Source organism: Ascaphus truei, chromosome 18 (assembly GCF_040206685.1).
Source record: "Ascaphus truei isolate aAscTru1 chromosome 18, aAscTru1.hap1, whole genome shotgun sequence".
Taxonomy (NCBI): domain Eukaryota; kingdom Metazoa; phylum Chordata; class Amphibia; order Anura; family Ascaphidae; genus Ascaphus; species Ascaphus truei.
In genome coordinates this window covers 31,956,479-31,984,212 of record NC_134500.1, presented here as the reverse complement: position 1 = coordinate 31,984,212, position 27,734 = coordinate 31,956,479, and the positions used below count along the sequence as shown (strand labels likewise).

General features: G+C 44.4%; 1 protein-coding gene and 1 long non-coding RNA gene across 2 annotated transcripts in view; both read left to right on the top strand.

Annotated features, from left to right (window-relative positions):
• The window catches only part of NRG4 (neuregulin 4), a 78,223-nt gene extending 51,390 nt beyond the window's left edge, over positions 1-26,833 (top strand). Inside the window, exons 4-6 of the mRNA XM_075576057.1 lie at positions 23,049-23,198; positions 24,186-24,266; positions 25,056-26,833. Coding sequence (XP_075432172.1) covers positions 23,049-23,198; positions 24,186-24,222 — 187 coding nt within the window. The 3' untranslated portion in view covers positions 24,223-24,266; positions 25,056-26,833. The remainder of the gene's footprint in view (positions 1-23,048; positions 23,199-24,185; positions 24,267-25,055) is intronic.
• Positions 1-27,734, top strand: part of LOC142469126 (uncharacterized) — a 194,493-nt gene that overhangs the window by 77,007 nt on the left and 89,752 nt on the right. The window lies entirely within an intron of this gene.

The following is a 27,734-nucleotide window of genomic DNA, read 5'->3' as shown; positions in this document are numbered from 1 at the left end:
TCCCGTTCCGATTCCCCCCCCCTGCTCCGATTCCCCTATGTTGCGAGTGTCTGAGTTTGTGTCTGAGTGTGTGTCTGTGTGTGTGTGTGAGATCAGGGGGGGAGGGAATGAATGTGAGGAGGACGGATTCAGGGAGTGGGTTTGAGTCAGAGGGGCATAATTGATGGAGGGGGGAGAGTGAGGAGACAGGGGGTGTAATAGAGGAAGTGAGGAAGAGAGGGGTAAGGGGAGAGAGTGAATGAAGAAGAGAGGGGGTAAGAAAGAGATGGGGCTACACCTTGGGACTATCTGCATTAGAGTGGGGTGTGTGGTGTGTGGTGTGTGGGGTGTGTGTGTGTCTGAGTCTGAGTGAGAGAGAGAGAGTCTTGAGTGAGAGAGAGTCTGAGTGAGCGAGGGATTCTGAAGGGGAGGGAGTCTGAGGGGGGGGAGTCTGAGAGAGTCTGAGGGGGAGAGAGTCTGAGGGGGAGAGAGAGAGTCTGAGGGGGAGAGAGAGAGTCTGAGGGGGAGAGTGAGAGTCTGAGAGTGAGAGTCTGAGAGGGAGAGTGAGAGTCTGAGAGGGAGAGTGAGAATCTGAGAGGGAGAGTCTGAGAGGGAGAGTGAGAGTCAGAGGGAGAGTGAGAGTCTGAGAGGGAGAGTCTGAGAGGGAGAGTGAGAGTCTGAGAGGGAGAGTCTGAGAGGGAGAGTGAGAGTCTGAGAGGGAGAGTTTGAGAGGGAGAGTCTGAGAGGGAGAGTTTGAGAGGGAGAGGGACAGTCTGAGAGGGAGAGGGAGAGTCTGAGAGGGAGAGTGAGAGTCTGAGAGGGAGAGTGAGAGTCTGAGAGGGAGAGGGAGAGTCTGAGAGGGAGAGGGACAGTCTGAGAGGGACAGTCTGAGAGGGAGAGTCTGAGAGGGAGAGTTTGAGAGGGAGAGTTTGAGAGGGAGAGGGACAGTCTGAGAGGGAGAGGGAGAGTCTGAGAGGGAGAGGGAGAGTCTGAGAGGGAGAGTGAGAGTCTGAGAGGGAGAGGGACAGTCTGAGAGGGAGAGTCTGAGAGGGAGAGGGAGAGTTTGAGAGGGAGAGTCTGAGAGGGAGAGGGAGAGTCTGAGAGGGAGAGTGGGAGAGGGAGAGTCTGAGAGGGAGAGGGAGAGTCTGAGAGGGAGAGGGAGAGTCTGAGAGGGAGAGTGGGAGAGGGAGAGTTTGAGAGGGAGAGTCTGAGAAGGAGAGTCTGAGAGGGGGAGAATCTGAGAGGGGGAGAGTCTGAGAGAGGGAGGGTGTGTGTTTGTGTCTGTCTGTCTGTGAATGAATACAGACACCAACCCACAGTCAGTCAGTCACCCACCCAAGTGTCAGTCAGTCACCCAAGTGTCAGTCAGTCAAAGTGTCAGTCAGTCAAAGTGTCAGTCACCCACCCCGTCACCCCCCCCCCCCCCAACCACTCTCTCTCTCTGTCTAGTTAACATTATGCCCCCCCCTGAAAACATTTCTGCGGACGCCCATGGGAGCAGCACTATATACATCCCAGGAGTAGCACTATATACATCACAGGAGCAGCACTATATACATCACAGGAGCAGCACTATATACATCCCAGGAGCACCACTATATACATCACAGGAGTAGCACTATATACATCACAGGAGCCCCACTATATACATCACAGGAGTACCACTATATACATCACAGGAGCAGCACTATATACATCACAGGAGTAGCACTATATACATCACATGAACACCACTATATATATTACAGGAGCACCACTATATTCATCACAGGAGCACCACTATATACATAACAGGAGCAGCACTATATACATCACAGGAGCACCACTATATACATCACAGGAGCACCACTATATACATCACAGGAGCACCACTATATACATCCCAGGAGCACCATTATATACATCACAGGACTACCACTATATACATCCCAGGAGTACCACTATATACAGCACAGGACTACCACTATATACATCACAGGAGTAGCACTATATACATCACAGGAGCAGCACTATATACATCCCAGGAGTAGCACTATATACATCACAGGAGCAGCATTATATACATTACAGGAGCACCACTATATACATCCCAGGAGCAAGACTATATACATCCAAGGAGTACCACTATATACATCACAGGAGCACCACTATATATATCCCAGGAGCAAGACTATATACATCCCAGGAGTACCACTATATACATCACAGGAGCACCACTATATATATCCCATGAGTAGCACTATATACATCACAGGAGTACCACTATATACATCCCAGGAGCACCACTATATACATCACAGGAGCAGCACTATATACATCACAGGAACAGAACTATATACATCACAGGAGTACCACTATATACATCACAGGAGTACCACTATATACATCACAGGAGTACCACTATATACATCACAGGAGCACCACTATATATAAGCCAGGAGCAGCACTATATACATCACAGGAGCCGCACTATATACATCACAGGAGCAGCACTATATACATCACAGGAGCACCACTATATATAACCCAGGAGTATCACTATATACATCACAGGAGTATCACTATATACATCACAGGAGTACCACTATATACATCACAGGAGCACCACTATATACATCACAGGAGCAGCACTATATACATCACAGGAGTAGCACTATATACATCACAGGAGCAGCACTATATACATCACAGGAACACCACTATATACATCACAGGAGCACCACTATATACATCCCAGGATCACCACTATATACATCACAGGAGCATTACTATATACATACCAGGAGCACCACTATATACATCACAGGAGCAGAACTATATACATCCCAGTAGCACCATTATATACATCACAGGACTACCACTATATACATCACAGGAGTACCACTATATACAGCACAGGACTACCACTATATGCATCACAGGAGTAGCACTATATACATCACAGGAGCAGCACTATATACATCCCAGGAGTAGCACTATATACATCACAGGAGCAGCACTATATACATCACAGGAGCACCACTATATACATCCCAGGAGCACCATTATATACATCACAGGACTACCACTATATACACCCCAGGAGTACCACTATATACAGCACAGGACTACCACTATATACATCACAGGAGTAGCACTATATACATCACAGGAGCAGCACTATATACATCCCAGGAGTAGCACTATATACATCACAGGAGCAGCACTATATACATCACAGGAGTACCACTATATACATCCCAGGAGCACCACTATATACATCCCAGGAGCAAGACTATATACATCCCAGGAGTACCACTATATACATCACAGGAGCACCACTATATATATCCCATGAGTAGCACTATATACATCACAGGAGTACCACTATATACATCCCAGGAGCACCACTATATACATCATAGGAGCAGCACTATATACATCACAGGAGCAGAACTATATACATCACAGGAGTACCACTATATACATCACAGGAGTACCACTATATACATCACAGGAGTACCACTATATATATCACAGGAGCACCACTATATATAAGCCAGGAGCAGCACTATATACATCACAGGAGCAGCACTATATACATCACAGGAGCAGCACTATATACATCACAGGAGCACCACTATATATAACCCAGGAGTATCACTATATACATCACAGGAGTACCACTATATACATCACAGGAGTACCACTATATACATCACAGGAGCACCACTATATACATCACAGGAGCACCACTATATACATCACAGGAGTAGCACTATATACATCACAGGAGCACCACTATATACACCACAGGAGCACCACTATATACATCACAGGAGCACCACTATATACATCACAGGAGAACCACTATATACATCACAGGATCAGCACTATATACATCCCAGGAGTAGCACTATATACATCACAGGAGCAGCACTATATACATCACAGGAGTACCACTATATACATCACAGGAGCAGCACTATATACATCACAGGAGCACCACTATATATAACCCAGGAGTATCACTATATACATCACAGGAGTACCACTATATACATCACAGGAGTACCACTATATACATCACAGGAGCACCACTATATACATCACAGGAGCAGCACTATATACATCCCAGGAGTAGCACTATATAAATCACAGGAGCACCACTATATACATCACAGGAGTACCACTATATACATCACAGGAACACCACTATATACATCACAGGAGCAGCACTATATACATCACAGGAGCACCACTATATACATCACAGGAGCAGCACTATATACATCACAGGAGCAGCACTATATACATCCCAGGAGTAGCACTATATACATCACAGGAGCACCACTATATACATCACAGGAGTAGCACTATATAAATCACAGGAGCACCACTATATACATCACAGGAGCACCACTATATACATCCCAGGAGTAGCACTATATACATCACAAGAGCACCACTATATACATCACAGGAGCACCACTATATACATCACAGGAGCAGCACTATATACATCCCAGGAGTAGCACTATATACATCACAGGAGCACCACTATATACATCACAGGAGCAGCACTATATACATCACAGGAACAGCACTATATACATCCCAGGAGCACCACTATATACATCACAGGAGTAGCACTATATACATCACAGGAGCCCCACTATATACATCACAGGAGTACCACTATATACATCACAGGAGCAGCACTATATACATCACAGGAGCAGCACTATATACATCACAGGAGCAGCACTATATACATCACAGGAGCAGCACTATATACATCACAGGAGCACCACTAAATATATTACAGGAGCACCACTATATACATCACAGGAGCAGCACTATATACATCCCAGGAGTAGCACTATATACATCACAGGAGCAGCACTATATACATCACAGGAGCAGCACTATATACATCACAGGAGTAGCACTATATACATCACAGGAGTACCACTATATACATCACAGCAGTAGCACTATATATATCCCAGGAGTAGCACTATATACATCACAGGAGCACCACTATATACATCACAGGAGCACCACTATATACATCACAGGAGCAGCACTATATACATCACAGGAGCAGCACTATATACATCACAGGAGTAGCACTATATACATCACAGGAGCAGCACTATATACATCACAGGAGTAGCACTATATACATCACAGTTGCACCACTATATACATCACAGGAGCACCACTATATATAACCCAGGAGTATCACTATATACATCACAGGAGTACCACTATATACATCACAGGAGTACCACTATATACATCACAGGAGCACCACTATATACATCACAGGAGCACCACTATATACATCACAGGAGTAGCACTATATACATCACAGGAGCACCACTATATACACCACAGGAGCACCACTATATACATCACAGGAGCACCACTATATACATCACAGGAGCACCACTATATACATCACAGGATCAGCACTATATACATCCCAGGAGTAGCACTATATACATCACAGGAGCAGCACTATATACATCACAGGAGTACCACTATATACATCACAGGAGCAGCACTATATACATCACAGGAGCACCACTATATATAACCCAGGAGTATCACTATATACATCACAGGAGTACCACTATATACATCACAGGAGTACCACTATATACATCACAGGAGCACCACTATATACATCACAGGAGCAGCACTATATACATCCCAGGAGTAGCACTATATAAATCACAGGAGCACCACTATATACATCACAGGAGTACCACTATATACATCACAGGAACACCACTATATACATCACAGGAGCAGCACTATATACATCACAGGAGCACCACTATATACATCACAGGAGCAGCACTATATACATCACAGGAGCAGCACTATATACATCACAGGAGTAGCACTATATACATCACAGGAGCACCACTATATACATCACAGGAGTAGCACTATATAAATCACAGGAGCACCACTATATACATCACAGGAGCACCACTATATACATCCCAGGAGTAGCACTATATACATCACAAGAGCACCACTATATACATCACAGGAGCACCACTATATACATCACAGGAGCAGCACTATATACATCCCAGGAGTAGCACTATATACATCACAGGAGCACCACTATATACATCACAGGAGCAGCACTATATACATCACAGGAACAGCACTATATACATCCCAGGAGCACCACTATATACATCACAGGAGTAGCACTATATACATCACAGGAGCCCCACTATATACATCACAGGAGTACCACTATATACATCACAGGAGCAGCACTATATACATCACAGGAGCAGCACTATATACATCACAGGAGCAGCACTATATACATCACAGGAGCAGCACTATATACATCACAGGAGCACCACTAAATATATTACAGGAGCACCACTATATACATCACAGGAGCAGCACTATATACATCCCAGGAGTAGCACTATATACATCACAGGAGCAGCACTATATACATCACAGGAGCAGCACTATATACATCACAGGAGTAGCACTATATACATCACAGGAGTACCACTATATACATCACAGCAGTAGCACTATATATATCCCAGGAGTAGCACTATATACATCACAGGAGCACCACTATATACATCACAGGAGCACCACTATATACATCACAGGAGCAGCACTATATACATCACAGGAGCAGCACTATATACATCACAGGAGTAGCACTATATACATCACAGGAGCAGCACTATATACATCACAGGAGTAGCACTATATACATCACAGTTGCACCACTATATACATCACAGGAGTACAACTATATACATCACAGGAGTACCACTATATACATCACAGAAGTAGCACTATATATATCCCAGGAGTAGCACTATATACATCACAGGAGCACCTCTATATACATCACAGGAGCAGCACTGTATACATCCCAGGAGTAGAACTATATACATCACAGGAGTACCACTATATACATCACAGGAGTAGCACTATATATATCCCAGGAGTAGCACTATATACATCACAGGAGCACCACTATATACATCACAGGAGCAGCACTATATACATCACAGGAGCAGCACTAGATACATCCCAGGAGTAGCACTATATACATCACAGGAGCAGCACTATATACATCACAGGAGTACCACTATATACATCACAGGAGCACCACTATATACATAACAGGAGCAGCACTATATACATCACAGGAGCACCACTATATACATAACAGGAGCAGCACTATATACATCACAGGAGCACCACTATATACATCACAGGAGCACCACTATATACATAACAGGAGCAGCACTATATACATCACAGGAGCACCACTATATACATCACAGGAGCAGCACTATATACATCACAGGAGCACCACTATATACATCACAGGAGTACCACTATATACATCACAGGAGTACCACTATATACATCACAGGAGTACCACTATATACATCACAGGAGTACCACTATATACATCACAGGAGCACCACTATATACATCACAGGAGCAGCACTATATACATCCCAGGAGTAGAACTATATACATCACAGGAGTACCACTATATACATCACAGGAGTAGCACTATATATATCCCAGGAGTAGCACTATATACATCACAGGAGCACCACTATATACATCACAGGAGCAGCACTATATACATCACAGGAGCAGCACTATATACATCCAGGAGTAGCACTATATACATCACAGGAGCACCACTATATACATCACAGGAGCACCACTATATACATCACAGAGTAGCACTATATACATCACAGAGCACCACTATATACATCACAGGAGCACCACTATATACATCACAGGAGCAGCACTATATACATCCAGGAGTAGCACTATATACATCACAGGAGCACACTATATACATCACAAGAGCAGCACTATATACATCACAGGAACAGCACTATATACATCCAGGAGCACCACTATATACATCACAGGAGTAGCACTATATACATCACAGGAGCCCCACTATATACATCCCAGGAGCACCACTATATACATCACAGGAGTAGCACTATATACATCACAGGAGCCCCACTATATACATCACAGGAGTACCACTATATACATCACAGGAGCAGCACTATATACATCACAGGAGCAGCACTATATACATCACAGGAGCAGCACTATATACATCACAGGAGCAGCACTATATACATCACAGGAGCACCACTAAATATATTACAGGAGCACCACTATATACATCACAGGAGCAGCACTATATACATCCCAGGAGTAGCACTATATACATCACAGGAGCAGCACTATATACATCACAGGAGCAGCACTATATACATCACAGGAGTAGCACTATATACATCACAGGAGTACCACTATATACATCACAGCAGTAGCACTATATATATCCCAGGAGTAGCACTATATACATCACAGGAGCACCACTATAAACATCACAGGAGCACCACTATATACATCACAGGAGCAGCACTATATACATCACAGGAGCAGCACTATATACATCACAGGAGTAGCACTATATACATCACAGGAGCAGCACTATATACATCACAGGAGTAGCACTATATACATCACAGTTGCACCACTATATACATCACAGGAGTACAACTATATACATCACAGGAGTACCACTATATACATCACAGAAGTAGCACTATATATATCCCAGGAGTAGCACTATATACATCACAGGAGCACCTCTATATACATCACAGGAGCAGCACTGTATACATCCCAGGAGTAGAACTATATACATCACAGGAGTACCACTATATACATCACAGGAGTAGCACTATATATATCCCAGGAGTAGCACTATATACATCACAGGAGCACCACTATATACATCACAGGAGCAGCACTATATACATCACAGGAGCAGCACTAGATACATCCCAGGAGTAGCACTATATACATCACAGGAGCAGCACTATATACATCACAGGAGTAGCACTATATACATCACAGGAGTACCACTATATACATCACAGGAGCACCACTATATACATAACAGGAGCAGCACTATATACATCACAGGAGCACCACTATATACATAACAGGAGCAGCACTATATACATCACAGGAGCACCACTATATACATCACAGGAGCACCACTATATACATAACAGGAGCAGCACTATATACATCACAGGAGCACCACTATATACATCACAGGAGCAGCACTATATACATCACAGGAGCACCACTATATACATCACAGGAGTACCACTATATACATCACAGGAGTACCACTATATACATCACAGGAGTACCACTATATACATCACAGGAGTACCACTATATACATCACAGGAGCACCACTATATACATCACAGGAGCAGCACTATATACATCCCAGGAGTAGAACTATATACATCACAGGAGTACCACTATATACATCACAGGAGTAGCACTATATATATCCCAGGAGTAGCACTATATACATCACAGGAGCACCACTATATACATCACAGGAGCAGCACTATATACATCACAGGAGCAGCACTATATACATCCCAGGAGTAGCACTATATACATCACAGGAGCACCACTATATACATCACAGGAGCACCACTATATACATCACAGGAGTAGCACTATATACATCACAGGAGCACCACTATATACATCACAGGAGCACCACTATATACATCACAGGAGCAGCACTATATACATCCCAGGAGTAGCACTATATACATCACAGGAGCACCACTATATACATCACAAGAGCAGCACTATATACATCACAGGAACAGCACTATATACATCCCAGGAGCACCACTATATACATCACAGGAGTAGCACTATATACATCACAGGAGCCCCACTATATACATCCCAGGAGCACCACTATATACATCACAGGAGTAGCACTATATATATCCCAGGAGTAGCACTATATACATCACAGGAGCACCACTATATACATCACAGGAGCAGCACTATATACATCACAGGAGCAGCACTATATACATCACAGGAGTAGCACTATATACATCACAGGAGCAGCACTATATACATCACAGGAGCACCACTATATACATCACAGGAGCACCACTATATACATCACAGGAGCACCACTATATACATCACAGGACTACCACTATATACATCACAGGAGTACCACTATATACAGCACAGAACTACCACTATATACATCACAGGAGTACCACTATATACATCACAGGAGCACCACTATATACATCACAGGAGCAGCACTATATACATCACAGGAGCACCACAATATACATCACAGGAGTAGCACTATATACATCACAGGAGCACCACTATATACATAACAGGAGCAGCACTACATACATCACAGGAGCACCACTATATACATCACAGGAGCACCAGTATATACATCACAGGAGCACCACTATATACATCCCAGGAGCACCATTATATACATCACAGGACTACCACTATATACATCCCCGGAGTACCACTATATACAGCACAGGACTACCACTATATACATCACAGGAGCACCACTATATACATCACAGGAGCAGCACTATATACATCACAGGAGTACCACTATATACATCACAGGAGTACCACTATATACATCACAGGAGCAGCACTATATATATCCCAGGAGTAGCACTATATACATCACAGGAGCACCTCTATATACATCACAGGAGCAGCACTGTATACATCCCAGGAGTAGAACTATATACATCACAGGAGTTCCACTATATACATCACAGGAGTAGCACTATATATATCCCAGGAGTAGCACTATATACATCACAGGAGCACCACTATATACATCACAGGAGCAGCACTATATATATCACAGGAGCAGCACTAGATACATCCCAGGAGTACCACTATATACATCACAGGAGCAGCACTATATACATCACAGGAGTAGCACTATATACATCACAGGAGTACCACTATATACATCACAGGAGCACCACTATATACATCACAGGAGCAGCACTATATACATCACAGGAGCACCACTATATACATCACAGGAGTACCACTATATACATCACAGGAGTACCACTATATACATCACAGGAGTAGCACTATATATATCCCAGGAGTAGCACTATATACATCACAGGAGCACCACTATATACATCACAGGAGCAGCACTATATACATCCCAGGAGTAGAACTATATACATCACAGGAGTACCACTATATACATCACAGGAGTAGCACTATATATATCCCAGGAGTAGCACTATATACATCACAGGAGCAGCACTATATACATCACAGGAGCACCACTATATACATCACAGGAGCACCACTATATACATCACAGGAGCACCACTATATACATCACAGGAGCACCACTATATACATCACAGGACTACCACTATATACATCACAGGAGTACCACTATATACAGCACAGAACTACCACTATATACATCACAGGAGTACCACTATATACATCACAGGAGCACCACTATATACATCACAGGAGCAGCACTATATACATCACAGGAGCACCACAATATACATCACAGGAGTAGCACTATATTCATCACAGGAGCACCACTATATACATAACAGGAGCAGCACTATATACATCACAGGAGCACCACTATATACATCACAGGAGCACCACTATATACATCCCAGGAGCACCATTATATACATCACAGGACTACCACTATATACATCCCCGGAGTACCACTATATACAGCACAGGACTACCACTATATACATCACAGGAGTACCACTATATACATCACAGGAGCACCACTATATACATCACAGGAGCAGCACTATATACATCACAGGAGCAGCACTATATACATCACAGGAGCACCACTATATACATCACAGGAGCAGCACTATATACATCACAGGAGCACCACTATATACATCACAGGAGCACCACTATATACATCACAGGAGCACCACTATATACATCACAGGAGCACCACTATATACATCACAGGAGCAGCACTATATACATCACAGGAGCAGCACTATATACATCACAGGAGCACCACTATATACATCACAGGAGCAGCGCTATATACATCACAGGAGCAGCACTATATACATCACAGGAGCAGCACTATATACATCACAGGACTACAATAGCGGGCACAAACATTTAAGTTTGCGCCCTCCCTGTCTCCGTTCCCCCTTGCCAACACCCCCGCCCCCCCCCCTCCTTACCTGCTCTCGGGTTCCACGCGTCATATGATATCACAACGTCATGTGACGCGTTGCCATTTGATGCTGCGTTGTCATGGAGATGCATGAGGGAAGAGCCGGCTGAGAGCAGGTAAGTGAAGTTGCAGAGGCCTCGCGCCTCCCCCGGCATTTAATTTACATTCCTGGGGCAAAAGCGCGGGGGCTCAGCAACCACGTGCCCCCCTTAGAAAATCCCATGACCCCCCCAGGGGGCGGGCCCCCAGTTTGTGCACCGCTGACTTACAGAATAATATTGATCTGACACGTGACAGCCGAGTGCGGAGCGCTATGCCGAAAGCTGAGATTAGGAGAAAGGACCTCGCGCGGGAGACCGCATCATAGCGCTCCAGCACATCGAGCCATTCATCAAGGTCAGCGCGGTCTCACGAGTCTAGCGCAAGCGCAACCAAGGCTGCTCGCAGAAGGGCCTCATCCGCTCAGAAAGAGGCAGCCACGAGACTAGAAAGGGCCCGCATAGAAGAGGAGGAGCAGAGAGCCACTGCCACCGCTGCTGCAGCCGCTGCGCGTTAGAAGACCAAGTTGGACGTGAAACTAGAGGCCCTAAATCAAGAGAGGGACGCCACCACCGCAGTAGCCCAAGCCGAGGTCTTAGAATCAGCCGCACGACAGGAAGGCGGGGAGCGTACAATCAGATAGCCGCAGAGGATCCAGCCCGATGCACTGAAGACTATGTGAGGAGCCTCCCTAGTGTAAACACAGATACCGAAGACTTGCAAAATCCACGTGGAGTAGATGCTGTTTCGTCAAAGGCACACGTTACCTGGGATAGCCACAGCCACAGCAGTGATCCACGCGCCAGCGCACATACAGATGCACTACCACGGGCTCGCAATACAGGTACGCCCACACAGAGAAACACAGCTCCTCACACTAACCAGCAGTCATCACACATCCACACCAAGGAAGAGGCGACCGCAAGGTCCTTGCTGGCAACCACCTTGGCACCAAGCACACACTCCGTACATAGGTCAACGACGCATGATCGACCCCACTCGACCTCACAATCCAACACTGCAAACATAGATGGCGGACAGGGCAGCATACCAGGACGCGACCGACAACACCCTACGCAAGACCAACACACCGATGCATCAGGCCGAACAGACACGGGCAAGTACATGATTGGCGTGATATGGTGCAAACAGGACTTGCCAACTTCGACGACCGTCCTGAGAATTACAGAATATAGAAGTCAACATTCAAGGACGCAATCAAGAGCCTGAGCTTCTCTGCAAGGGAAGAACTCAGCCTGCTAACCAAATGGCTGGGGAAAGAATCCGCGGAGCATGCGAAGAGGCTCAGGGCAGCAAATGTAAACCGCCCCCAAGTAGGTCTCGACTTAGTATGGGAAAGGCTAGAAAAGTGCAATGGCAGCCCACGAAGAAGTCAAAGATGCACTCTTCAAGACAGTCGACAACTTCCCCAGAATTTCAATCAAAGAGTTCAAAGTTACGAGAACTCGGAGATCTGCTGCAGGAATTTGAGTCTTCAAGAGCAGACCAATCTCTATCAGGTCTCAACGTCTTAGACTCCGCTCGCGGGGTGAACCCCATCTTGGAGAAGCTACCTTACAACCTCCAAGAAAGATGGACGTCGCAAGGTTCAAAATACAAAAGGGAGAAGCAAGTCGCCTTCCCCCCCTTCTCATTCTTCTTGAGCTTTATTCGTGAAGCAGCCAGAACAAAAAATGATCCCAGCTTCATTCTAGGTACACAAACTGCACCCAGTGCAAGAAACCTGAAAAGTGAAAAACCAGTGTCGAGATACAGCAACACTAGAACGCCCATCTCGGTCCACAGGACGGACGTGTCTCCTACAACTTACACGTGTCCCAACCAGTCAGCTGCCGTAAACAAGAAACCAAGGGACCCTAACAGAGAATGTCCCATACACAAGAAGCCACACCCTCTTAACAAGTGTTTTGGGTTTAGGATGAAGCCCATAGAGGAACTAAAGAACTTACTCAGAGAGTTTGGAGTTTACTTCAGGTGCTGCGCTTCCATAACTCATCTATCCAAAGACTGTAAAGAAGCCATCAAATGTATAGTGTGCAACAGTGACAAGCATGTAACATCTCTACATCCAGAGGCACTGACACTTGACCAACTCAACAACCCTTCCTCTATGGCAAAGCATGGCAGGGAGGAAGAAGAAGAGAAGTCAATATCCGTCACATCCCAGTGCACCGAGGTTTGCGAAGAAGGATGTGACCAAATGTCCTGCTCCAAAATATGCTTTGTCGCAGTACACCCCAAAGGACAACCTGAGAGGGCTATTGGGATGTACGCAATCATCGATGATCAAAGCAACAGATCATTAGTGAAGTCAGAGTTCTTTAGCTTGTTCAACACACAAGACAATGCCTCGCCGTACACACTCAGAACCTGTGCAGGACTGACTGAGACAACGGGTAGGAGAGCAATTGGCTCTACCATATATTCCGTGGATGGCAGAGTGAAGATACCTCTCCGTACACTCATAGAGTGCAATCACATGGCGGCAAACAGGAACGAGATTCCCACCCCAAACGTGGCACATCATCACCCACAGCTTAGGGGAATAGCTGACCGCGTCCCGCCGATAGAGCAAGATGTCAAGATTTTGCTACTGCTCGGCAGGGACATCGTGAGGGTGCACAAAATCCGCGAACAGCGCAATGGACCCCACAATGCTCCATTTGCCCAAAGACTTGACCTAGGATGGGTGATAGTGGGCAATGTATGCATTGGAAAAGGGCATAAACCAGACTACGTTGATGCCCACAGACCAGAGATAATGGAACGTGGACACACATCCCTCTTCAAACCACGTCTTGGCCATAACCAAGTGACAGGAAAACCTAGCAAGGAAGACAAACAAGGTCATACCCCTGAGAACCACTAAAACATCTTCACGTCAAGGGAATGTGACAATGGCCTAGGATGTTCAGTAGTCCAGACGATAAAAGACGATGACCCAACTTCACCAAGGGAAGAGAACAATCTCCTGAAGGTGATCGACAACGAGATTGTCCAAGATGAAACAAACAATCGGACAACTCCACTTCCGTTCCATCCACCCAGCGGACACCCCCTAACCAAAGGGAAAGGAGTTGAGGGGTCAACACAACCAAATCAGTGGCACCATGTGCCCACAGACCAGAATCCTGCAGACCATGCTACTAGATCAGTGGCTGCAGCGCATCTACATAGCATGTCGTGGCGTACAGGACCAAAGGTTCTAACACAACCCGATGAAACACCATTAGCCCCAGCTGACGGCTTTGAACTTGTAGATCCTGAGAAAGACACGTATCCGTTTTGCTCACGAACATCGTGCCTAGAAACACGTTTGGATCACATCGATATCATCGCTTCTCAAGGTGGACAACCCTCCTGCGAGCAATGGCACATCTCAGACGCATAGCCATTTTGTTCCGCCAAACGCTTGGTGGTGAAGCAGCCAGCTTTCACGGCTGGCATCTATGCAAAGGTGGCACACTGTTGACGAAATCACAGAGGCAAAAAAGACTGTTCTCTGACACGTTCAGAAAGAAATGTTGCAGAGACTTGAACTAAAAGACATTGTGGGGCAATCCTGGACTGGTGCGCCTACTTGGCATCCCTTGCCAAAGGGATCTTGGAGCCAGTGGTACCGACCAGCACCACATTGTTATTCGAACATGGACTTGTTACTTGATACGTTGTTATTGTATTTTATATAAAAAAGAAAGCGATACCGGAGCCTAATATGTCCAATTAGGTATTAGTCCTGGATATCCAGATGAAAAAGTTCAAGTCCCAATGATGCAATCTTATAATCAAGGGATGACCAGATGTGATGTCCTCCGTTTGATATGGAACATGGAATGAAAAAAAGCAGAATATAGTGCAACACAGTTAACAAAAAATCACAGACATAGACTCACAAACCAGCACAGACATAGACTCACAAACGCAAAGCTGAAAATAAAAATTGTATAATACAACTATAAAATAATAAAATGTGGGACGATGCAACACTGATCGAGCCAATCCGGTAGAGTAAAACTGAACAGCTACTCACAAGGCGGCTCTAGAACACAGGCAATGAGCGCCGAATAGGGCCAGTTTCCTAGCAAATTTATTTCATAAAATTTATTTTGGGCATAAATTTGCTAGGAAACTGGCCCTAAAGAAATACTTTATAAGGGATGCCATATCAAATCAAAATCCTAGTAGTAGCAAAGAGGTTAATATTGATCAGGTTCCAGGAAATTGTTTCAGGAAAAAATCAACATTTTATCCAAGATTTGCTCAGGGTCATCTAGTTAGCTCTTTTGTCGAGATGGTCACTAAGGACTTGGAACATTCTAGTAGATCATATAAGATCAAAACCGACAATTTAAACATCAAAGAAAAAGAAGCTTTAGAAAAACTAGAAAAAAACGAATTGATTGTTATTAAATCTGCTGACAAGGGAGGAGGTATTGTGGTAATGGACACACATTACTACATACAAGAGTCCAATAGGCTATTGGGTGACATGGCCGCATACCTCCCCCTTCTCAAAGATCCCCTGGATTTATATAAAGCTGATCTAGAGGTCTTGCTCAGCACCGGCTTGGAAAATAAGGCAATCACTACAGAAGAAGCTGAGTATTTATTTATTCAGTTTCCACGCACCCCTTTATTTTATTTTATGCCCAGAATTCATAAAAAATATCACTGCACCACCGGGTAGACCTATTATTTCTGGTATTTCATCTTTATCTTCAAATTTATCACATTTTATTGATTATCATTTACAGCCAATTGTAGCAAGTGGCAGGTCCTATTTAGGGGACACGACCCATATCCTTCTGCGGGAACTGAAGTGGCAGCCCAACTATATACTTGCAACAGCGGATGTGACATCTTTATATACGGTCATTGACCATGAGTTGGGCTGCAGGGCAGTGTCCCGAAAATTAGACTTGGCCACTCAACTGACACCAGCTAAAAAACAGTTTCTGGTGGACAGTATACATTACATTTTAACTCATAATTATTTTACGTTTAATTCTCAATTTTATAACCAGGTGTGCGGAACCGCAATGGGCACCAGGATTGCCCCAAGTTATGCCAACATATTTATGGACAGTTGGGAATAAGATTTTATTTGGAACAACTGTCCTTTTGAGGCAAGCCTGGTGCTCTGGAAACGTTATATAGATGACGTCATTTTCATCTGGTCTGGCGGTGAAACTCAATTAGAGACTTTTTTCACTTACCTTAATCACAATGATAGAAACCTTAAGTTTACTTTCAAATCTAGCACTGATCACATTGATTTTTTAGATTTAAATATTTATATCACTAATAATACCCTACACACCAAGACATTTTTCAAGCCGGTGCAGGCCAACACCTATTTAAGGGCTGACAGCTCACATGATCCATCTTGGATCAGAAATATTCCAGGGGGGCAGTTCCTCCGCCTGAGACGCAATTACTCAGATATTGAGGCTTTTGCGTCTCAGGCTGAGGAACTTAAGCAGAAATTCGTTGAAAGAAATTATCCAGAGAGTCTCTTGAATGAAGCAATAGAAAAGGTAACCAATCTGGAAAGGAATGATCTGCTTAAATATAAGAAAAAAGATAAACAAAATAAGTTTCATCAGATGGTGCCATTCATTACACAATATAATGAGATGGCACCTAAGATTAAGCAGATCATTAAGAAGTATTGGCCAATCCTCCTAAGGGACAATACCCTAGCCGAAATTCTCCCACCAAAACCTACTATCATCTTTACAAAAGCCACAAATTTAAAATCTAAATTGGCTCCAAGTTGCCCACTAAACTATTCTAAACAAGCTGCTAAGTTGGAAAAAGGTTTTTTTAAATGTACAAAATGTTTGGCATGTTCGTATAGCTGGAGCACCAAGACTTTTATATCTAATGTAACTCACAATATTTATCCTATCAGGTCATTTATTAACTGCCACACAACTTATGTGATATATTTACTCCAATGCCCCTGTGGCTTACAATATGTTGGGCGAACAAGTAGAACGTTCGAACGGAGAGTATATGAGCACATATACAATATAAAAAAGGGGTTAGCAACCCATAGTGTGTCCCACCACTTTCTCACACACCATAATCAAAATCCTAAGGGGCTAATGTGTCAGGCCATTGAGACAATTCAAGACAGTTCAAGAGGGGGGAATAGATTGCAGAGATGCAGTGTACGTGAGGCATACTGGATCTATGAATTACAGACTCTCTCTCCAAGAGGTCTTAATATTGATTTTGAGTTAGGAGCTTTTTTATAATAATATGATATCATTAGGTTAAAGTACATGCAAACATTTGTTTTAGTTATATGGTTGTTTTATGTTGTCAGGTGTAGATGATTGTTGTATATTGCTAATTGTGTTTTCTGTTTCATGCAAAGCTGTTTAAATGTCAGTGTTCTGTATATCAAGTGTCAAGTAGGTATCACTTTAAGAAATGTCTTAATTGATTGGCCAATCAGAGCAGTCTTATATGGATATATACTAGGGCACCACTGACATGACTCATATCCCCTGAGGAAGTGTGCGCAAGCGCTCGAAACGCGTAGGGTTTTTTCATTACTGTTGGACGTTTGTACGTGAAGGAAGCAGAGAGAGCTGAGTGCTGATTCCCTGGAGCAGAATTAAGAAGAACTTCCGCTCGAAAATCCCGCCGAGAGTCCCGCCTACCTGTGACGGAGTATCCGGCATCCGGTGACGTCACTTCCGGTTTCGAGGAGCACGGTGTTTGGAGGAACGTTGAGGTTAATTCAACTTCTCAGCCCAGGAAGGACAGATTACATTCGCCTATTCGGCGCTCACTGCCTGTGTTCTAGAGCCGTCTTGTGAGTAGCTGTTCAGTTTTACTCTACCGGATTGGCTCGATCAGTGTTGCATCGTCCCACATTTTATTATTTTATAGTTGTATTATACAATTTTTATTTTCAGCTTTGCGTTTGTGAGTCTTGTCTGTGCTGGTTTGTGAGTCTATGTCTGTGATTTTTTGTTAACTGTGTTGCACTATATTCTGCTTTTTTTCATTCCATGTTCCATATCAAACGGAGGACATCACATCTGGTCATCCCTTGATTATAAGATTGCATCATTGGGACTTGAACTTTTTCATCTAGATATCCAGGACTATCACCTAATTGGACATATTAGGCGCCGGTATCGCTTTCTTTTTTGTCTTGTTATCTCTGATTGTACTATCAGTGTTCCACCAGGCTGCCTCAGACCCCATAGGGGTTGCTTTTATTTAGAGTTTATTTATCATCAATACCTCATTAGCGCAATTCTACATCACCCCTTTTTTTTCTTCTGATTGTATTTTATATGTTCCACATTATGTTATAGTGGTATCTACCGATGCCAGACGGGGAGTGTCCTGGAATAGGATTGTTTATTTTACTGTGTACTTTTTCTGCTCTCAGGCTGCCAGCTCTCCCCAGAGAGAAAGTTTCATGTTTTCCCTGTTCAAGCAGCCAGTGCTACAGTGTGAATTGCAACATAGTTGTTACTATATTACTTTTTCCACAAGCCACTAGTCAGTTGCCCTGGTAACCTCACAGTGCTCATAGTTGAGATTGGTTTAGCCCTCTCCCCCTGCCCTTCTCTGTATATTGTTATGCTCCTTGGCTTGTTCCTGTCTGGAAAGGAAAGTGTGCTCTCTCTTAACATCAGCAGCCAAAGCGAGTAGACAAATCTTCCGCTGCTCCCTTAGAAAGGGATTCCTTTTTACCTTCTCTTGATACCAAAGCCATTACCTCTCAAATAGGATACTTCTTCTCACAAGAGACATTTCCTACCACAAACTACATGCCAGTACTTTTATATTTCTGTTAACCCCACTCAATAAAGTTGAAGAAAATAGAAGGACTTTGTGTGCTTTAAAAAGGGGATGAGTTAAGCTACATGGATCTTCTCACATGCTACAAGTGAGCCGGGATCCAGAATACACAATAACAATCACTGAACTCGCCTCTCATTTAGGCTCTCGCTTGTCTAATTACCAACATTTAATTACCTCGGCCTTTCTTTTGATTTTGGCATTACTTGCAAGTCTTTTACTGTGGTTGGAATCCTGTAGTTCAGTTAATTACAATTTTAAAGCAGCAGAAGCCATTACAGCCATCTTTATTTGTAATATTTTTTAGCGCTACAAACGAGGATTTCCTTTGTGTTTAGCGTCCAAGAATTTGTAATCCAGTATAGATTTTATAATCCAACCTACTTAATACTAGAATGGACTCCTGAAGATTTACCTCGTTGAACATGGGCGGCATAAATAGAACAAAACGACTTTGCCGGACAAAGAAAGTGGAAAAATAGTTGGGTTTGTAACTGTTACTTTGCCGTTTTCAATAGGAAATCCGGAGGAGGGGGATATTCAACAAAAAGGGGATACTCATACAAATATAGAGGTTAAATTGGTGATATACCAGGGTAACTCCTCCTGTGTAAGGATGGGTCTTATCTGATTTGATAAAAACCAAACCATGGTTGATGGTTCTAACCTTGATTAGAGAGACCCAGCAACTTCCTTGTGTATGCATATCTTTATTTGTACAGCGCCATCCATTAGGAAAAGGAGTCCCTGCTCTGAAGAGCTTATAATCTAAGTGGTGTGTAGGGGAAATAGAGACAGTAAGAATGTGTAATGGTAAGTGCATAGTCAAGGAGATGGTATGTATGTCAATCTTTCTTTTGTAGCACATCCATGTACATAGCGATCTATGGCAGTAATACACATGACAAACTAATGAGACATCAATGTCACAAGAGACCAGGACAATTCGCTGGGATCGAGGCCCCGCAGGACAAAGGAGTCACATAAAGGATATTTATTCTGGCCGGAGCCAGCAGACAGCACAAATCCCAAACAGAGCTATGTCACCAAACAGAGATTACAGGGGGAATCCTAGCTAACCAGGTGCTGGGCGCCGCTTCTAAGGCTTACCCAGGAGTACTTCCACGTCCGTAGGGGGTTCCAGGTCTCCCAGACCTTGAAGATGCAGTTTGTCACGAAGCAAGTTCAAATCTCCTGCTTGCCAGTTTCAGTCTCAGTATCTCTGGAAAAACTCCACGGAGATACAACGGCAATCGCAAGAGCCCCAGTGTACAGAGCCAGTTTCCAGCTCGGATTGGCACGAGCCTCGTTCCGATGTATCTCTGGCAAAGACTCAGGACACACCGCTTAGTCAGCTTACACGCGAACTCCGGAACAGTGTGTGGATCTCAGGTCAGCTTCCATTTACATAGTTTCCTCAACTCCAGAGGAAAGCATGGAAGATGTAGTCGCGACCAATCAAAGCGCAGGTGCTATGCATGGACGAATCACAGCGCGAAGGCTCGTCTGTGGCAGTCAATCCGGCTAGGGATGTAATGGTGCGGCCAGGACGGCCTCCAGAGGCTGGCTTACAGGAGAGTGGAAATTTCAAACCAGCCAATCAGAACAGCATCTACTGGGCTCATACCCAGCCACTGTTCTCCAGGCAGGCTGGATATCTCCCGCAGAGATGGGTGCCTCAGTGACAATGGCTCCGTTCTTTGGACCAACGCCTCCTAGACATGAGGGCCACCCATCCCCAATCTCCCTTTGTCTCCCGTGATGCACCTCCCCCTTCTCAACTAGCGAGAACCTGGTTCCCTCGGCATGCAGGCTGGGTAAGTGTGTTACTAACCTTGCACTCGCAAGGAAACAACCAGATACATTTACACAGTTACAGTACGCCCGAATACAATGAATAAAGGTTTTCACATACAGTGATAGAGTGTACAACACGAGATTCGGGTCAGATGAGCCATATAAAATGGTGTGAAATCCTGCAGATCAATCCAGACGGATAGGGGCAATGGCTGGGATTAACCTTTAATATGAAGGCCATTCTGCCCCATCCGTCACAATAAGCGTTACAGACATACACGTAAACATTCGGAAAAGGAATCCCTACCCCAAAGAGCTTACAGTCTAGATCTGGAAGGCCGGACAGCAGGATTTTAGCAGTAGTGCGACAGAGGAAAGGGTGTACCTTTGCAATATTACAGAGGTAAAAACAACAGGTTTTAGTTACATTGTGAATGTGAATGTGACCCCTAGGCAACGTGCCTGTGATACTGGGTGTATGACAGTGCTGCCAACAGTAATGTGGAAGGAGGTAGTAGGGCCAGGTTTGGGAGGAAGTATGAGGAGCTCCGTCTTGGACATGTTAAGTTTCAGTCGGCGGAGGGACATCCAGGATGATATCGCGGAGAGACATTCAGAAACTTTGGTCTGCACAGCAGGTGTAAAGTCAGGGGTAGAAAGGTAAATTTGTGTGTCGTCAGCAGAGAGGGGTTATTTGAACCCAAGAGATGTGATAGAGAGTGTAGAGAGAAAAGGGAAGAGGTCTCAGGACAGAGCCCTGGGTACCCCCACAGAAAGATCAATAGAGGAGGTGTTGGCAAACCAGAAACTGAAAGTACGATGGGAGAGGTAAGAGGAGATCCAGGATAGAGCTTTGTTACGTATACCAAAAGTATGGAGAATGTGAAGGTGAATAGGTATAGGTGGTGTATAGTGTAAAAGGATAGGTGGTGTATAGTATATATTTAGTGTATAGGGTAGTAGGCTCCCCTGCTTCAAAACTCTCAATGCCAGTCAGTGTCTTTACTCACTGAGCCACTCCTTCTCCCACTCCTTAAAACCTGACCCCATCCTGCGCTCTCCTTCTCCCGATTGGTCCTCTGACAGGGAGCGCGCCCACATCATTACATGCGTGGGAGGAAGACCGTGAGGTTATTTACAAAGTGTTTTTGGGACCCACGGTGGATGTCCCATTACATTGATACCACTAAAACAGATCATTGATACAGGTATGTATATATATTTACAGATGTATTGGCAAGTATACAGGAGTCCGCTGTGAAGTGATCCTTCTGTCTAGTGAGAAACCTGAGCCCAGGAGTGAATTTGTTGCAAACTTCCTGGTTTTGGCTGCTTTCCTGGGGCTGCTCCTTCTCGGGTTGATCTGGTTTCTCTGCAGGTAAGCAGCGCTGATTCGCAATCATTTGCACAGCCAGACACAAAATAACTTACAGTGAGGGGGAAACAATGAGATCCCCCTCCCCCCCAGCGCACAGCAAATAAATATCCCATGTTGTGTGCACATCCACATCTGGGACAGGTCTGCGGCCCTGCCCTTCCCCGTTATCTCTTAGCATAGCATGCTTCCACTGCAGCCAAGGGTTCTGGGAAGTGACATGCAAATGAGCGCGCAGTGTCCCCTTTTGCTTCACGTCCATATTACCGTGCTGAGTAATGCAGCAGGCATACGCTTATAGGGGGTCCGTGTTACAATGGACAAGAAGCAGAAAGTGACATGAAGCGCTCATTTGCATGTCATTACCCAGAATCCCTGGCTGCATTGCAGGCACTGGTATGCTAAGAGATAATGGGGAAGGGCAGGGTGGCAGACCTGCCTGAGGCATGTGAATGTGCTCACCACGTGGCAGTTCTATTTGCTGTCCATTCGTACAGAGAGTAGTGGTACTACGGTATGTCTGATGAGATTTAAAAGGCTCACTCCCATGTTGACCTCCTGACAGTGATATGTTCAATGGGTAAAGGGTCATATGTAGGGGGACTGAAATGCACACGTGAACATGTCACCGCTTCACATGTGAGAGCCAGCCCTCCTGTTATTATATTACTGCTAATATTGCAGTTTATCACATTACATACAATATGTAGGGCTAGGGCAGGGGTGGCCAAGTCCAGCCTTCAGAGCCACCAACAGGTCGGGGTTTCAGGATATCGCTGCTTCAGCACAGGTGGCTGAATCAGTCCCAGCTTCAGCACCGGTGGCTCAGACTGATTGAGCTACCGGTGCTGAAGCACAGCTATCCTGAAAGCCTGACCTGTTGGCCGCCCTTGAGGACCGACGTTGGCCGCACCCTGGGCCGGGGTTGTATAACTGGCATGTACGACTTGCGAGTTAATAACTGACATTTTTCATTCCAAAAAATGTTAGAAAGAAGCAAAAGAATCAGTGTGAGGAGGAGCCGTAATCGTGAGCGCGATGGCGTTCTATGCCACGCCGAAATAACCCGAGGTAGGAATGTACCCTTTCCCCATCACTTGCAAACTTAGTGGGGCCGTGTAACTTCATTGCTGGCTTACCCTAATGATTAACAAAAAGTCCTTAAGGCGGAGAGTCGTTTTACCTTTAAACGGCAATTTCAGGATTCACCGCCAAGAGTTTTGTTAACACCGATTTTTCCGTATGGATAAAATACAGCAACAGCATTAGACTATTCCATGTCGTGTGGGATTCATTACCCACGGAGACTGTGATGACAGATACAGTAGATATCTTTAAGAAAGTGAGGACCGGAGTTGAGCACCACTGCTCTAGTCTAGATCAGGGGTGCGGAAACTTTCCCCGCTGCACCCTCCTGCCTGCGTTCTCCCCCTGCTCGCACCCCTCTCCTGCCTGCGTTCCCCCGCCTCCTTACCTTGTCTTCAGGGTCAAATGACGAATCGGGGTTACGTGACGTCTCGTTGCCATGGCAACGTAACGTGAAGTCACCCTGCGGCGTCATTTGACGACGCGTTGCCGAAGACAAGATAATGGACGTTGCAGAGGCCTCGCGATCCCCCGGCATTAATTTAAATGCCTTGAGGGAAGAGCGCGGCGCCTCTGCAACCGCCGCGCCCCTCCTGAAAAATCTCGCGCCCCCCAGGTCTAGATCATAATACTGTAAATACAAATATAGGATCAGTGTCAGTCGCCTAAATGGAGCATAGGTTAAACTCGATGGATATGTCTTTTCTCAACCTCATCTACTCCAACTACTCAATTTGATAGAATTATATATCTTTTGTCCCCCCCACCTCCCAGGATTTTGAAGACACCCAACGCTTTGCAGACTGTGGCGCCTGATCACCGAGCTCCCCCCCTTCACATTACTGCGTCACTCATGGCTATCTCCATCGCGCTAGCTGTGTATTCGGGATCGGCTCTCGCTTTCATACCTTGGTCTTCTGCTCCCTGGGAATCGAGCCTCAAACATTTACTAGATCACCTCCACCTGTTGAAATGAGAACGAGGATGTATTGAAATAAAATGTGTGTGAATATGCAGTCGTAGAATACATCTGCAGAAATAAAGAACCTTTGTAGCGTGTGAGCCCCCAAAATGTCTAATTCCGTGGGTTTTCCTTATTCGGAATGAAGGTTGACTTGGCAGACTGAGCAGCGACTGTCATTCAGATACTCTACGATGATGTGTTAGTGACCAGACCACAGCTGGACCACCAATATAATGTCAGTGGCACATTCAATGAGGCAAATCCAGGTTAACAACATCTTTAATAAAATGGGCCAAGTATTTTAACATTTGTAATATTTCTTCCAACATGTACTGTCTTCTGGGTAAACACATTTGTAGAGTTGTTCAGTCTTTTATCTAATTGCTTTTGGTGATGAGACTTTCAGTCCTCAAATTATACCGATCCATTATTTTATTCTTCTGCTTATATAATAATTAGGAAGCCATCATTGGTGAAACAGATAAACACATGTCACACAAATGCAGCAGGCCAAGAGGAAAGGAAAACCGAATATATTTTTCACAGGACACAAATAAATCAAATTGTTATTTTATGGATGATTGGATCTTAAGGAAACAAAATACATGAGAAGTTAATATTTTTTGGTTCACTGCATGGAACTGCCCTTTGAAAAAGTCGCATATGGATTCAGTGACGGGAAATAAACGGTTTTCGAATCTCAATCAATCAGTTCAACTGCAATTGGCTTTAAAAGTGCCAGCTTCAGAGTAAGGCTCTCTGAAGATTCCTGTGCAGGTAGTGGGGAGGTCAGGGAGATCAGAGGACTAGCTAATGTGAAGCGCTATGTACACTAATGGCGCTACAGTATATAAATAAAGACATACATACAGACTAGCGTTTCCTGGTAGCTTTCACAGTTATGGTTGTGTTAAGGGTTTAATACCCCCTGTACATTATAGACTGTAAGCTCTTCGGAGCAGGGCCTCCTTTTGCTTTGTTTGTCCCTTGCTGCCCATCCCCATTGTGTTTGTAATTTTGTTAAGTGCTACATACACTGGTGGCGCAAAAATTACTCAAACAGGAGACATCAACTGCAATTTTGGTGCAAAAAAAATGAAACCAGTGAACCAATTTGTCGCCAATATGTTGCTGGGCCCTGTGGCAGTAAAGGGTTATGTTTCCATCCGAGCATATCAGATTGATATTAAAATTCTGGGCAAAATTGTACAAATATATATTGCCTATACAGTATATCAATTTTATATTTCTTACAGTCGCCAAATGTGTATTAAAAAAAACACCCGTCCAGTTAGCCAGTCTCAAAACAAGCCGTATAGCAAAATATTAGTATGTTTATTACACCTCTGTTGGTTTTGTGTGTTTGGGTTCATTTATTTCTCCTGTAACAGCCCCGTGAGGCAGAAACATCCGTTTTTAAATGCAGGCTACATAAAGTAAGGTTACGTATATGTCGATGCAGTACCACATTATAAATGAATGTATAAATGCATATGCATTCAGATCAAATTAACCAGCGTTTTGCATGTGAATTTGTAACCATGTATAGACATATGGAATGAAATAAATCTGTTTTGTTGCCATTTGATTAAGCGCCTCGTGTTTCCATTAAACCGGACTTTCCCTTTGGAGAGCTTTCTCCAACTTCTCCCTATTTTGGCAAATTTTTGTGAAGATTATAACCAGTCAGCTGCTGAGGGGAAGACTATACATATTGTGATCCACTGTCACGTAGCAGGGTCATGGGTTCCATATTAAGGCAGGAAACTTTCTTTATACGGGTTTATTTACAGGGGTTAAATAACATTAATAGGCCCACCGTCCCTTTAAGAAAAAACAAAATCATAAAAATAAAGTCTACTCCTATCAGGAGACACCTAAACATCAGTTCCCTCTCTGATTGTCGCTGGCCAACTAAACTGGTTCCCAGCTTTAATAAACCCACCTGGTTAGCAACAATATCAACAGTCCTTAGGCACCCAAATATACATTATTTAGTCTTTATCTGTGGTTGCGGCTCGGTCCCAGGAAATCCCTCTGGATCCAGTGTTCTGGACAGGACAGCCATGCTTCCTCCTGGCTGGGAAGAAGTCACGCTCTCTCCCCCTTCTCTGGAAAAGCCATTTCCATGTTTGCAGCTGTCTGCCTTTTACACTCCTGCGCACTCAGGAGATCAGGCTGATTAGCTACACCTGTAACAAGCCTCTCCAGGGGAGGTTAACTCCCTGTAGACTGGGAAGCACACTAGCTGCACCACTCCAGCCCATAGAAACAGTGACTGTATCACATTATACCTATACCCCTACATCATACATATAATACATAAACATATAACACATATTGGTAAATAACAGAATTTGACAGCAGAACCCACTTGGCCCACATCATCTGCCCATTGTCAACTCTATTTAAAAACTCAGACCCAATTTGAAATATATATTTATAGATGCAGGATGTGCGCACATGCACAAATGCACATAGAACTGGGC